This window comes from Asterias rubens, chromosome 1, assembly GCF_902459465.1.
Source record: "Asterias rubens chromosome 1, eAstRub1.3, whole genome shotgun sequence".
Lineage (NCBI taxonomy): Eukaryota > Metazoa > Echinodermata > Asteroidea > Forcipulatida > Asteriidae > Asterias > Asterias rubens.
This window is the reverse complement of record NC_047062.1, coordinates 4,922,943-4,938,668: the sequence shown is the minus strand read 5'-3', so window position 1 is coordinate 4,938,668 and position 15,726 is coordinate 4,922,943. Positions and strand designations below refer to the sequence as shown.

General features: G+C 37.9%; 1 protein-coding gene across 3 annotated transcripts in view; it reads right to left on the bottom strand.

Moving 5' to 3' along the window:
• The window catches only part of LOC117307238 (kinesin-like protein KIF16B), a 57,628-nt gene that overhangs the window by 31,628 nt on the left and 10,274 nt on the right, over nt 1–15,726 (bottom strand). For all 3 annotated transcript variants that reach the window (XM_033791928.1, XM_033791943.1, XM_033791934.1), the window contains exons 3-12: nt 13,889–14,011; nt 8,871–8,987; nt 7,134–7,166; nt 6,893–6,954; nt 6,432–6,535; nt 5,732–5,801; nt 4,992–5,064; nt 3,939–4,006; nt 2,715–2,815; nt 1,321–1,464 (exon numbers count right to left, since the gene is read on the bottom strand). In XM_033791928.1, the coding sequence (XP_033647819.1) occupies nt 1,321–1,464; nt 2,715–2,815; nt 3,939–4,006; nt 4,992–5,064; nt 5,732–5,801; nt 6,432–6,535; nt 6,893–6,954; nt 7,134–7,166; nt 8,871–8,987; nt 13,889–14,011 (895 nt within the window). The remainder of the gene's footprint in view (nt 1–1,320; nt 1,465–2,714; nt 2,816–3,938; nt 4,007–4,991; nt 5,065–5,731; nt 5,802–6,431; nt 6,536–6,892; nt 6,955–7,133; nt 7,167–8,870; nt 8,988–13,888; nt 14,012–15,726) is intronic.

Here is a 15,726-nt window from a genome sequence, read left to right as displayed (position 1 = left end):
CAGGGCCCAATGTGAGCACAGACACTTGCTATGCACAGACAAATCTTGCTAAGTAGGTTACCAGCCAAAATTCAATACGGTGTACATTGTTGTGACTGGTACCCTACACAATTCTTGCTTAGAAAAGAAATTTGTAAAGCAGAGTTTTTCGGCTTGGAACAACTTTATGAAATTGGGCCCAGTTTTCAATCCATGCTCGGCAAAAAAAAAACCAAGACAGTAAGGCTGCCTGCAAAACAAGCACCTTCAGCTCTGACTATGGCCGATAGCTGCTGCAGCAGTGCTGCAGAATAGGGTCACTTCAGCTCTGACTATGGCCGATAGCTGCTGCAGCAGTGCTGCAGAATAGGGTCACTTCAGCTCTGACTATGGCCGATAGCTGCTGCAGCAGTGCTGCAGAATAGGGTCACTTCAGCTCTGACTATGGCCGATAGCTGCTGCAGCAGTGCTGCAGAATAGGGTCACTTCAGCTCTGACTATGGCCGATAGCTGCTGCAGCAGTGCTGCAGAATAGGGTCACTTCAGCTCTGACTATGGCCGATAGCTGCTGCAGCAGTGCTGCAGAATAGGGTCACTTCAGCTCTGACTATGGCCGATAGCTGCTGCAGCAGTGCTGCAGAATAGGGTCGTTTCTGAAACGGAAACTGCGGCTACAGTTACAGCTAGATCATCGTGTCTGCCACGGACACGGACTAGGTCTCTGTTCATTGATCTGGCCGTAGCCACAACAAAGCCATCAATTTTTGACATGGCCTAAAACCATCACAGTTTTTTGGAAAATATCATGTGTACTTTTTGTTTCAAGTTTTTCAGCAAAAGTATGATGGATGGCACGACATATTTACTTCTGATTTTTTTTTTTTTTTCATTTTCAAAGATGATAACTGCACAGAAAGTGGTAAGGATAATGGGTCGTATTCATAAAAAATAGCAATTGCTTTTTCTAGGCTTTTGCTGACATCTTTATACAGATGTATGTATAAAGATGTCAGCAAAAGCCTAGAAAAAGCAATTGCTATGTTTTATGAATACGGCCCAATGCTTTTTGCAACCACGGCTTGTAACACAAACAAGGCACACTATAAAGCTGACGTGATACTTAACCGAAGAGTAAAGAGTTAAGGATTTTCTGTGATGTTTGAAGCTTGAATGGTTTGGAACGGTGTACTCTGCTCATCTTCAGGAGAAGACGAGCAGAGTATACTGTTCCAACTGTCGAGACCAAACTCTCAAAAGAGAATTATTAAATGGTTGTACGCGCAAGTTTACCATTATCAATAGTTTATTCTTAGTTTAAGGACCTCATGTCCCAATACTTACTAGCAACCATGATGGTCTTGGAGTTTCCACCAAGACTGTCTTTAAGGAGCCATGTTAACACGGAGTCTCTGTATGGTATGAAGACAATTGATTTGCGCTTGTTGGCTGTAGTCATAGGACTCCCTACCATGGACGACATATCAGCTGGAACAACAACAAAAATTCATTCTGCGCTATAAACAGTCTGTACTTTAATAAAGGGTTTGCATATTATAGGTTAGTGTAACAAAGTAATGTTCCCAGATTTGCACACAATGCACAGGGTATAAAAATGGTCATTGTGGGAAACTCCCCTTAAAAATATATTTTTTCTTGAAATACAATAGTTTTTGAGGTATGAAAACAGTGAAAACATTTGGGGTTTTTCCTACCTTTTTTTTTCATGACTCCAATGACTGATTGAACTTGAACTTAAACAGGTTTGTAACTGGCCCTTTTTGAATCTGAACCTTCGGCTTTGGATTCATCTTCAGGCTACGTTCTCTCGTCTGAAGCCCTGAGCACATTCGCAAAGCACGCACAATTGTCAAAACAACCGCGGGTCCAAGCTAGCCTGAGCCAAATCTGGAGTCGAAGCCGGGTTTTGTAAAGGGCCTAAGTTGGGTACCATCAAGTGTGGTTACTGGTCTTTGAGAATTACCAACGTTACACGTGTGCAAAACCCACTGCAAATGATTTCTTCACCTACCACTGCACTGGGATCAATTTTAAAGAGCTGTTTAAGCACAGAAAGATGCTAAGCACAACAAAATTCTGCTTACCAGAATACGATTACCAGTCATAATACTAGGCCATCCTAGGGTATCCTGCTCATTTCTGTGCAGCACTACCTTCTGCTTGACCCTTCAATGACCATTTATTTCTGTATAATCATCACCATATGCCAATACCATAGAGCTTTACATCTTGACTTGAGTGCTAACTTGCTCCGTGTTTTGAAGCCACCCTGGGCGCACACATGTTTGGTGTGTTGCGTGACAACGGAACGATTTTAATTTTAAGAGAACACACATTTACATACGCTCACAGTTTGTAAGCTCATCAGCAGATTGTGTGTTCAAATATGCTGCATTTTGTGGTTTAATGACACATAGAAAAGAACAAACACTCTATCATGCAAATAGCCATACAAAATTTCAAGCTTTTGTCTTGGTTTGTACATACGCCCACACAGCTTCAAAATCCAATAGCGTGTATAGCGGGGTGTTAGCGCTCTAGTCAATATATATAGCTCTATGGCCAAGACATATATTCTAAGTTTACATGGAAAACAATGGAAAATATCAATTCAGTCAAACTCTAGTCCAAATCCAATCCTTTTTTTTTACCCCATTGTTTGAGCGAAAGTTGGTAAAGCAGCTCTATTAAATGGGCCCAATTTAGAGAATTCTTACCTAATGCTGAGATGACATTGCCAAGGGTAACCAGTGATTTGTTGATGTTTGCTCCTTCTTTTAATCGGTCCCCTGTGGCCCCAGTGGCATCTGCTCTCTCACTGTCAAAAAAAAAAAAGAGGACAGATTTTTCATTCAGCTTTGATGATTGGTCAAGTACTTTTTTTGTTTCAGTTGAGTACAACTCAACTAATTTTGGATGTTAGTTCTGCAAAAGTGATTTATCATTGAACGTAAAATCCAATAATGCATATTGAGGCATTTCACGATGTGCAGCCCACAATGCATGACCTGACCACCACTAAGGGAGTCAAAATGTCCACAGAGGAATATTTGTTGTGTGTCGTGGCCGAGCACTGGACTCAAGCTCTGGTGTTTATGATTGGCAGAGTGTTGGCTCGAGTCCCGGTCTTGAAACATGTGTCAACTAGTATGTAGTTTATGATATAAACGATGTCGAGGAAGATGCTCTCCACAGTTTAACAAAGTTATTAGGGTTGAGGTAGTTGGTGCCTAAGGTTACTCTGTCGATGACTCAAAAGTCTGATCCAGGGGCCACATACTCTCAAGCAGATGCCTTGAACACCCAGCAGGGTGGATACGTGCGCATTTCAAGTCTTATTATTATTATTATTATTATTATTATTATTATTATTATTATTATTATTATTATATAAGTCTGTTGGTTCTGGAAGTTTTTAGTTGAATATCTTTGCTTAAAGGAAAGGTACACGTTTGGTAAATACTCAAAACCAATATTAACTTAAAAACTGACTTGGTAATGAGCATTGGAGAGCTGTTGATAGTATAAAACATTGTGAGAAACGGCTCATTCTGAAGTAGCACAGATTTTGAGAAAGAGGTAGTTTTTTCACTAAAAATATCAAAGAGATCTAGCTGGAAGTCTTTTATTCCTATCTGAAAGCACACAAATTCGTGCAACAAGGGTATTTTTTCTTTCCTCGCAACTTTGATGACCGATTGAGCTCAAAAAATGTTATTTTATGCTTATGATGGGATACACCAAGTGAGAACACAGGTCTTTGACAATTACCAAACGTGTACAGTGCCTTTAAAGGTAGGGTTGGACCAAGGAGAAGTCTCTCTCGCTTCCTATCCTTTCTCAGCTGTTGCTTAGCGGTTGCCTGAGCTAGACAGTTTGTTTCAAAGATAAGTCATCTATGGAGAGGCTGAATGGCAAAATGTATTGAAGATCTGACGTACCTTCCAGCGAGATCCACAAGGTTGATTTTACTCACAGTCTCAATCGGCATATCATCATTAAATTTAGCCTAATAAAAGAGAAATAAACATGAATGAATGTACTGCAAAACATCATTGAGGACTACTCTACACACACAACTGTAGATATTTCCACTGATAATAATAATACACCTTTATAGTGCTTTTATGAGGGCTTCTCAAATCGCTCATAATTTGTGGACAAAATTTTGTGTCTAAAGGCCGAGTCACAATGCAGCGATAAAGACAACGATAGCGATCACGACACACAGAGAACGCATTGTATTGGTTGAACTGCTCAATGCAGAATACGCACTGCTCATTCAACCAATAGAATGCGTTCTCTTTGCGCCGTTATCGTTATCGCTGCAATGGGACCGGGCCTTGAGAGAAGATGTTTTTATGTGGTTTCATATAAGCGTGCAGTTAATGATAACTGTAAGTGCTTTACAGATATGAGTAATTGCCTGTTGCATACATGTATTGCTTAGCTCTGCCTTCTGCCAAATTCTGTGGTTGTGATCATTATTCTTTGCCTACAGGGCAAGCAACAAATGCCCAGTAAGCGGCAAATGCCCAGTAATGTGAAGTACAGAGGCGCACAACGAAAATTTCCTGCTAACCTGTGAAATAAGCTTTGCGTAAGCACAGAATTCCCTGCTTCATAAGCGCTGATTCTTTGCTTACGGAAGCAGAGCCATGAAATTGGGCCCCAGTTTGGTAAACTTTGGAAGCCATCAACTACCAGGGCCCAATTTCATATAGCTGCTTAACGGAATGTAGCAGACAAATTTGCTCAGGTGCAAGCATATTTCACAGGTTAGCAGAAAAATAGGGTGCCTTATATTGGCGTTTACCATGGATTTGCATTGTGACATCTCTCATTTTTTGTGCGGTAAGCAACGGAAGGTTAGCATGCCTTTTCGTGTGATTTACGGTTAGCAGCGCTATGAAATTGGGCCCTGGCTCCATGATGTTCGGCTATCCAAATTGTAAACCATTCTGTACATTGTCTCATTAATACTTTTAGCTTACCTGAGTGAATGTAATGGTGAAGATTGCATGTGACCTGCTACTAGTGTCATTCATCATGGTGGATGCAGTCGTCCTGTATTAGTAAGGGGAAATAGATCAAAGAAAGTATGGTAACGTAAAACACCATTCAACATTAAGGGATGAGTCACATTAGGCAGGTAACAAAGTTAGTTCCAAGACAAAAATAAATAATAATCAATTTTTATATCAACACACTAATATAATTTTTTATATATAAGGACATGGCACACTCGGGATTGACCATATTTTTAAACGGATTAAGGCACTTCAAACTTTCTTCCATCACAACACATTATGTCTTATTTTGGCTGCTTGGATATAATCTGGTTTTCTCATTGGACAACAATGGAAGTTCCAGCTCGTTTTACTTGTTTCGCATAGCTTCATTATGCACATTACTGAACTTTGATCATATCCAAGTTGCCTGCAGATATTGCACCAAATTCCCAGCAAAGTTTACTTCATGCAGAATATGACGTCACCGTTCAAATATCTGACCTACAAGATGGTGTCTGTGCGCGCATGCATGTGCCAGAGAAATCAAACCGGGAATGTTGCGTGCTGCGAGCTTCGATGATGTACGCGTTTGGACGCGCATACGGTTTGCCCTACAAGATGTCGACTTTTCTAAGTAAAAAGTGATTAATCAATACGGACAATACCCACGACTAACAATGAACTCAATTGAGAGACATCTCTCAGAAAGTATAATGTAGTACCTTTGAATGTTTCCCCTGTCCATGAGTGTTTTGACATCCTGGTAGTCAGTTACAAGATGTTTGGATAAATCTGCAAAGAAAAGATCCAATCAGCCGTGCATTATGTGTGAGTGCTGAAAAGCAGTCCGGTTTCATTTGTTATACACCACAAGGGAAACTGCCAGGGTAAATTTTTAAGGATTTAGAGTAAACAAAGAACAATCTAGTAGAGCGGGATTTCAACCAACAAACTCTGGTTAAATATGGCGGCGCTACCAACTGAGCTATCTAGCCCTATAGTGAAAAAGCTGACGTACTAGTGAAACCATAAGCTAACTGGTCCTGCTGACCAGTCACTAAAAAAAAAGGGGGCAAACCCCGAATTGCCTGACCTCTGCTCCCTTAGCATGTTTTGTTCAGGACAAATGCTTTGGCAAACTTTTAACAAAAACACTTGCGGTAACACGATGTGTGTCTACTTGCTAGGTAGATTTTGTTTTTAAGAGGACTGTCAACCAATATATTCTACTTTCGCAGAGTATATTTTTGGATTTTGGGATTCTTTTCAGTGCTGAAAAGAATTGTCCTGCTTTTAAGCTACTACCTGGGCGGAAGGTAGAAAATTGGCTGGGACTAATATTTAAGCTCATAGCGAATCAGTATTAACTACACGTCACTGGAGTGAGTTCTTAATTGAAACATTACTGAATGCACCACTGACCTTCTACATAAGGTCCATCCCTCGGATGTTCCCTTACTCTTAGTGTATGCTGTGTACTCGGTCGCAATAGGTCTCGTACTCTTTCACAATAAATCTCAAGATAGCTGGAAGGGAAACAAAAAACAAAGTAAAACATTGGCATTACTCTTTTTAACATGTTATGAAACAAGCTGAAGAAATGTATCACAATACTGCGCTTGGGCAGATTATAATTTTATAGATGTTAGTTTTGCATCAAGGATAAAGTACATTATAAGTTATCATACAAGCGCGAGTGGAATATGGTAAAATATAGCGCTTTTGCGTCCCATATCCAAAGAGGCTGAAGGACAAAGCAAAGTTTGGTTTTTATTGAATGGTCTTAGAAGGGATTCTGAAACTCTAAAACTCTGCAATTTCTCCTAAGTTTTCCTAATTTTTAGAATGTTAAATTAGTATCGTTTCTGTTCCTGTACATTTACCTGACTTCAGTTCGGAAGGAAGCACCGTAATCATCATCTTTCTTGATCCTACTGAAGAGTCCCTGAAGAAAAGAGAAAAAAAAACAAATAAAAAAACGTTTTATTTTGTTCAACCCATAACAGTCTGAGAATGTGTCTTTTTGCACTATTACAAACAAAAATTCTAGTTATGCAGTTAAACATTTATTTAATCATTGATTTTTCTGTGGAGATATTACCTGTTCTTGTTATATTTACTTACCTCACAAATCCTTGGTATTAGCCCTGGGGAATCCTTTAAAAAGAAAAAAAGGAGAAAAAAATGTAACAGAAGTAAGAAACACAAAAAGGGTAGCACTTCAATAATGGAGAAGAAAATTACCTAAATTTGTCATTCATTGAAATTTGTGTGTAATTAAAATATTAAATACTATTATATAACACCCAAGCAGATCCTTGCCATTTGATTGGAGGATTGTCCGTCACGTGATAGCAAATAAAAGTACCATTGCACGCTGAGTCACTCACCGTGCTTTTTCGTTCCATCCGAAAAGTACCATTGCACGCTGGCAGCGTGCAATGGTACTTTTCGGATGGAACGAAAAAGCTGAGTAAAAACATCACTGCGTGCGCGTGTCTTTGGTAACGCAGCAGGTGTTACTGCAAGAAGGCATAGTAAAATTACTAGCATTCGGCTTCTACAGTTGAAATTGTTTGTTTTGAAAGTTGTATCTTTCAATCAAAATGACAAAGATCTACTTGGATGTTATATAAAACAAATAATGAATGTTTATGAGTGCAATGGTGCGAATATGTTCATTCGTTGAAAGCTGGAATGTTCCATTCAACTCGGCTCCGCCTCGTTGAATAGAACATTCCATCTTTCAACTCATGAACATATTCGCACCATTGCACTCATAAACATTCATTATTTGTATACTAATGGTGTTAGCACTGTTTTAGACTTGAAGTTGTTTATAAGTTCATTTATTGGGTTATTCTATATGCACAGATTTCCTAATCCTACACAAAGAAGCCTCGTTATTAGTCTAAAAATAAATATGGTAAATCAATGACCACAGTCCAATTGGATATTTCAAGGTTTCTTTGATCTGTTTAACATTAGAAAACCATTATCGGGAAAAAAAAACACAACTGCTGTCTGGGGTAAGCGATCTGTGTAAGCGATTATGAGAAACCAAGTGATTTTCCAACAGTCACATTTTTTTCAGACTAATAACAGGGGTTTCTTTGTGTAGGATTAGGAAATCTGTGCATATAGAATAACCAAATAAATAAATAAAGAACTTGTTTAAAACATTGCTTATACCAATAGTATTTGTTTTTGTTTGTTACGATTGTTTTTAAATGTCAAGAAACACAACTTTGCATACATCATGTGAGCAGTTTTTCCAATGGTTGTATATTTTGTTTTACCCATCAAAAAGTGGTGTTTTTTTTCAGTAGACCTAGAAGATTCAAACCCACAAACATCTATGTCAATTTAGCCCAGCTGGTAATATACTCTATATCAACCAAGTCAGGTGGGGGGGGGGAGGTGAAATTCAATCACATCAGGCTAGTTCATGGAACCATGTATTAAATAATACCCTCCCCTAAGAAAAGTCACATGCTTTATGATTTACTTTTTTTTTCCAGCTGGAGTGGCGGTTCTTTTATCGAGAAAATAGACCTGTTTACATTCTAAAATTGTGTGGTGGGGGGGGGGGGTACATAGAGTGGCTACATAGCATTTCAGTTTGTACGCATTTTCATATGTTTGGCCGGTCAATATTTATTATCAACAGTGTGAGAAATCGTCTTCATCTGTTAATTTGTGTGAATAAGTGTTAACATCCAATATGAAACCACAAGGTAAATTGACTGGGTAAATTTTAAATAATTTAAGGTCGAACTATTAGCTAAAGAGGCTGTGCGGCTAAAAAGCATCTGACTTTGACCAATCATCGATGGAGTCACTTCAGACAGTTTGCTTTACCTGTGCCCCCATCATTGTGTAGGACTTTCCTGATCCTGTCTGGCCGTAGGCAAAGATACAAGCATTGTAACCCTCAAAGGCCGACTTGAGAACATCTTCACCAAGATCATTGAAAACCTGTGGAGATTAATACAGCAAAGTCAGATATGTACGTGACGCCCAATGCCCAAATCAGACACTAATTATCAGGAAATAGTGACATTTCATTTTTAATATCTAACCAATACACCAGTCAAGATAACTGTGTGATGTCTCAAACATTGTGCTTTATTTAATGTCCTGGGTTCCAAATCCATCCGAGTGATTTGCCTGCATGGTATTTCTTAAAATAAAACAAAAACATAATAATTATATTCTATAAGCATTTCTATGCCAGAATTACTTCGTTATTTTCATTGTGCAAATTAAGGTCTAGAACCAAATGACTACAGTTAAGGCATACACAAGGTCAAAAGTTGGCTTCCAAAACTTTATTTTGATCATAATTGAAACTTTCACAAAGATAATTATAGGGTCACTGTGATCTGTTGTGACCTATTTTTATTGTAAAAAAAAAAAACAGTCCAAGAACTGCGCGAACACAACCAGTTCAAAGCAGTTTTTAATTTTTAACCCTTTTTTCAGCAAGTATGCAGGACTGTCTTTTCCGGAAATACTTCTTCCTGAATTACTACTTTTCGATGTTTGAAGGCAGTGGACACTAATGGTAATTACTCAAAATAATTGTTAGCATAAAACCATACTTGGTGATGAGTAATGGGGAGAGGTTGATAGTCTAAAACATTGTGAGAAACGGCTCCCTCTAAAGTAACATAGCTTTCGAGAAAGGTAATTTTCCACGAATTTGATTTCGAGACCTCAGGTTTAGAATTTGAGGTCTCAAATCAACCATCTAAGAGCACACAACTTCGTGTGACAAAGGTGTTTATTCTTTCATTATTATCTCGCAACTTCGACAACCAATTGAGCTCAAATTTTCACAAGGTTTGTTTATGCATGCTGAGATGCACCAAGTGAGAAGACTGGTCTTTGATAATTACCAATAGTGTCCACTGTCTTTAATCTAAAGTACATGTAAATGTATAAGAAATGAAAAAGGCAGTTAAAAAATAGTTTTTCCAAATTCAGAATTAGAGGGATCAAATGATACAATGACACTCCTTGTCAAAGGAGGCCACTTTTTGCAGGCAACTTGGAGGCAACCAACTACAATGCATGATACAAAACTACTTCGGTAGCTAATTACCAATAGTGTCCAGTGTCTTTAAAGTTGCATGTCTGTGCATGTTCCTGCATGCATTACATGTAAATGGTGTACACAGTTATTAACAGGGTAAAAAGCATTCAAGCACACTTGTCAATAAGGTTCTACAGGTAAGGTATTGTGCTGCAACATTATGTTGACAATTCCCTCAAATGCCCATGATGGCCATTCTGATTTTGTAGAACTCATTAAAAAAAATTCTACCTGTTTTCAACATTACTAATGGAGACTAAAGCCAGTGTCTATTATGTATAGAACCCAAAGGTCTCCATACCATCTCCTGTGGTATTTATGGAAAGAGCCAGTTGAGCATGAGAGTACCAACGACTGTTGCTTGTTTTTGTGTATGTGTTCATGTTCTGATTAATGTAATATGTATCTGATATAGACCTAGTGTAGCACCAAGGTATGAATAAATTATCCTGCGAACGCCCTCGTTAACACATTCTTTGCCAAATTCCAGGTTGATCAGTTTACACATGCCGTCGGTAAAACTAATTACAACAATCTCAGACACGACACTAGAATGTATTTAGAAGAAGTGCCTGTAATTATATCTCATCGGAGGTGGATATATCTACGTGATCTGATCGTAGAGAATTTTGAGGTCAATACATGCACATTGTTGGTTTTTTTTTTAAAGGAGTACTGTCCAAGTTCCATTTTCTAGGTTTCAAAAAATTAAATAAATAAACCATCCGACCAATCTATGGAAGACTTATCGCATTTAAAAGAGTGATTTTGGGGGTTGAACAAAGGAAATTTGACGAGAGTGGGATTCGAACCAACGACCTCCAGATTAACGTGCCGGCGCTCTACCAACTGAGCTTTCTAGCCCTATGTTGGCGGTGTCCCTATTTTGCCAATATCTTTGTTTGGGGGTGCCAGTCAAAAGCCATACAACCGGTAGCCTCCGTGTAGCCAGGGATCACACCCAAATTATGATACAACCTGGGAAGCGGCAGCCAGGGGATTGTCTTAAGGTGATGCGTTTTTTTGTTTCAGATATCCTAGCCTGGGATCACACCCAAATTACGATACAACCTGGGAAGCGGCAGCCAGGGGATTGTCTTAAGGGGATGCGTTTTTTTTGTTTCAGATATCAAATATAAACCACTAGGGAAACTGACTAGGTAAATTTGTAGAAGATTATTTTTTTTAAAGTATTAAGATTAGCACTAATGTCAAACTCAGTGTTGTGTTGTGCTACTCACTTTTCATCAGATAGGTTCCTATGAAAGTAGTTTAAAGCACACATTTGTAAAGTACTAACAAATGCTGCTCACCAGAAAGACATTTCCTTTCCCAGATATGGTGGACACAACTCAAAATGCCTTATTAATTGCATTCTGTTTGTCTCATTTCCAAAGGTGTACTAAGCAATATTTTACGCATTAAATTTAGCTCAAATTGGGCCTCTGACATGTCTGATACTGCATTATATATAATAATAATAATAATAAGACATTTGTAAAGCGCCTAATGCAAAAGCCTCTAAGCGCATTAAAGAAACAATAAAATAAACAATTAGAGAAAGATACAAGATACAAATAGGCAAATTACAAAAAAGAAGCTTTAAACAAATGAGTTTTCAACAAGGACTTAAAATATTGTAAAGTATTAGCTTGGCGAAAAAGGAAAACAGTTGTTCAAAGAAATTGGCCATAATCAAGTTTGCAAATAGGATGTCTTCAAACAACAAACAAGATCACAACTACTACTAGATAGATAACCCAGGCATGATATTTGGTTCATGGCAAACAAGTGGGACAGTTTTATCAAATGTATGGTGTGGACGTCTCAGATTTGTCAGGCTATTTAATCCCAACTTTTCAGAAATCAGAAGGATATGATTGCCAGATAACTTCAGGGAGACAACAATATTAATTTTATGTAACTTGCAATTATTGCAAGGCCATTTGATCTGATGTTTGTTGTCAGAGTCCTCAACCTTCCACTTAGGAAGTTAGGGCTACTCCTACTAACTTCATGTATTGTCCCATCAGCAAGCACGCTAAGCAATACATATTCAAGGTCTGTCGTCACACAATGTGGGTTTCAATCCCAGCCTGGGAAGTTGTGATGCTCTGTCCTTTTGTTTTTCAGGAACTCTTTAAAAGTATTGCGCGGCCCAGAACACCTGCCAAGGCATAGGAGAAGTTTACCCTCGCAGTGTTTCTGGTTCAATGCAAGCTTTCTTAAAAATCATTAAGAAGTTTCCCTCAAGTTTTTGATCTGCATTTTAAAACATTGCATTTGAGACATCCTCAGTATTCCCAGAAATAGATAAAGATAATGCCAGATAACAAAGCAAGTGGCCAATAAGGACTGGCTATGAACATATCCACCAATCAAAATGACTGAAACATCATGAATACATGTATTCATTATACCCACCTGTCTGCAGTGATTACGTATAAATGATCCAATAATGTTTGAATTATGCCAGAGGCTAGACATAGCGTTAGCGTTATCAGAACAACCTTCGTACTTTGATGCTTCTGAAACTGTTATCTAGCCATTTATTTTTTACTACTGTTTGCACTAAGTACACAAACCAATTCAAATGTTCAATACATCTGATAATTCCAAAACTCAGTGAGATCTATTGTAGGGTTGGTGTTTTGCACTTCTGTATACTCCAAAGCCTTGTTTTTTGAAAATGTGTTGAGTGAAGAGTACTGAAGAGTGAAAATCCTAAAATGTACAGTTAGTAATACACTGTAGTAGTAATATGTGCATATTTGTTCGAGCTCAAAGCTTCAAACCCCGTATTTGAAACCTCCAAGAGATAATTGCAAATTCCAAAATGTTTTTTGTTTTGTTTTGTTTTAAGCTAATAGCCTATAAAATTACATGACTTAGGCTTTCGCTTTAATTGTTGTTATTGTATATAATTTTAATGTTATTGTTTGTATTTAGCGCCATGAGCACTTTTATGGATTTGTGCGCTTTATAAGTTTTCATTGTTATTTATTTCATTATTATGACCAAAGAAAAAAGAAATTAAATAAGGGAATATAACTATAAGAGTAAGCGCCAAGGTCTTAAATTGCCATTAACAACCTGCAGAGTTGTGGCCATGCGATAAAGGACCTTGCCTTCCGCTCCGTCCTTTGTCGCATTGCCACTTTGTTTTTTTAAAGGGTAAGCACAACATTGGTATGATTGAACAAATAAGTATTCATAGAGTTGCACTTCACTTACATCAGATAAAGATTGTCATGGTGGAAAACTTCTCTTGAAATATTTAAGCATGAACTGCTGTTGTTTTTGATAACTGAGCCAAACAATTGGTTTTGATCTCAGAGTACCAAAACTCTATGTTCAAAGAACAGTGAAAATATAAGATGTTTTTTCCCTCAATATTTTCTCATGACTCAAATTACAGACTGGGCTTAAACTTTCTTATAGTTTTGTTATTTCATACATGTGTATGTTGGGTTATATAATATGTTTTCAAGAAACATTAAAATATGTATGCAAAGTCAAAAATCAATTGCACAAAATGTAAACTGTGAAATTTGTGTAAGCAATTGTGAACTTATCTTATGTAGAGTAAGCGTAAATCTACTGTAAAACAACATTTTCTAACCACCATCGATCATCATTCACCAATCAAATAAGCTGAATGCAAACGTTTTCAGCTAGTGGACCTACACTGTTCAATTTATGAGCAAGGAGGAAAAATGGTATGAGCGACTATGCCTAAAACCCTTTACACTGTTTGTAACTTCTCAAACTGGTTACTCACCCTTTCTTGAGATGCAAATTGTGGCTCTGACGGGTTAACCGACCAGTAGGAGTAATCGTAGGTGAAGGTTTTCACTCGCTCTCTTCCTAAAACAGTCTCTCCCTCAGCTGCATGCGCTGGAATCTATGGAACATGAAGGCATAAAATATCAATATTTTCAATATCACTGGGGAGGGGAGGAGGCTTCCCCCCCTCCCATCCCTGGGGCCAATTTCATATAGATGCTTAAGCAGAAGACAATGCTTCGTTTTTTTCTGCTAAGCAGAAATGAGCATGATATATGAGCTTTGATACGAGCATTATATATGAGCATGAGTGTGTGGTTTCTCAACTCAATATTACTAGCTATTCATATTTTATAGGAACATTACAGAATTGGTTTTGTCTAACAAAACAGTTGCTGGCAGTGTATGCACATGTAAAACACCATATACATTAACTGACAAACCTGTAGAAGTGTGAGATCGATAGGCCATCTGGGTCACGAGAAAATAGTGAAAAACCGTTAACACATTTTGCATTGCTTCGATGACAAAACAAAAATTAATAAAATGCTCACTGAGTGATAAACTCCAAATGCGAAATAAAAGAGTATTTATTTCTCATCAAATAGGACATTTCAGACAGAAATATTTCAAGGGATGTTTTCTGCTATCATCATTAGACCGTGTAAGTTTGAAGTAAATCTGTGATCTTCATGATTTTTGTTCCTTTAAAGGTACATCTTAGGGTCAAATCTGTCTGTCAAAAACCAGACCTAACAACTAGCAACTGGCAAACTAGGATTTGTTTCCCACAATCCCAAATCAAATTACAATTTGTTTGGTGTAGTTTTACAATATATTACCAAGGTTGTTGGTTTAAATCCCGCTCTAGTAATTTTGTCTTTGTCAAACCTGAATCATTTTAAAATTAAGCCACTCTCAGCTCCCAATAACATATTACAGTGTTATGTAGCTGAAGGGGGGAAGTCAAGATTAAGAAACAAGTTTATATTTCTGAACCACTTCCTGCTTTCACATTAAAAGGAAACTCTTTGAAATGCTATAAACACAAGTCTTCAACTTCCTGACATTGATTCATTGTCAACAAGGAACTTTGTTTATTTCCCCTCTGACTTTTAGTCTTACCATGGTCTTACTAACAGAACATTGAAAATCTCCCACATAACAGAGACAATGTACTTTGTTGATGTACGTACATGACTGTACAATTTTTTACACACCTATGTCTCGGCAACTCTATGTTCCGACACCAATATGTTCCGACACCCCCAGTGTATTTTCCTATATATTCCTAACCCTCACCCTAGCAATATGTAAATTCTGAGGTTTCTTTCGAAACCCCAATGAGGGTTTTAGGGTTTTAGACTATAGAGCAGTCAATGTCTGGATACAGGCATGACACTTCACTTAGGCATCAGAGGCAAATTGCCTTCATGCCCCCTGGGTATTGCCTTCGTGTCCCTTGGAATGTTTCAGCCAAAAATTGCATTTAAATACCCAAAATGATTCCTTTCATGGAAGAAAAATGCCATATGCCCTTCCGAGAACTAAGTACCCTGCCTGCAAAATGTATGCACACTAGCTGTACCAGTTTTTGTATTCACATAAATATAAGCAATGGAGAAATGGATGTCCTCTTATCTCTTATCAACCATTACTTTTCACTTCAAACCCAGCGATGAACTGCCACAAAAATTGAATATTTCAAGAATGCGTCCTGAACTTTCGCATGAATGAGTGAATGCTGTTAAATCTTGTCTAGTTTTAACTGTCAATATGCACAGTGCTTTGTGCAAGCATGGAGTCTCACTTGTTGTAGTAGAGATCTACAGA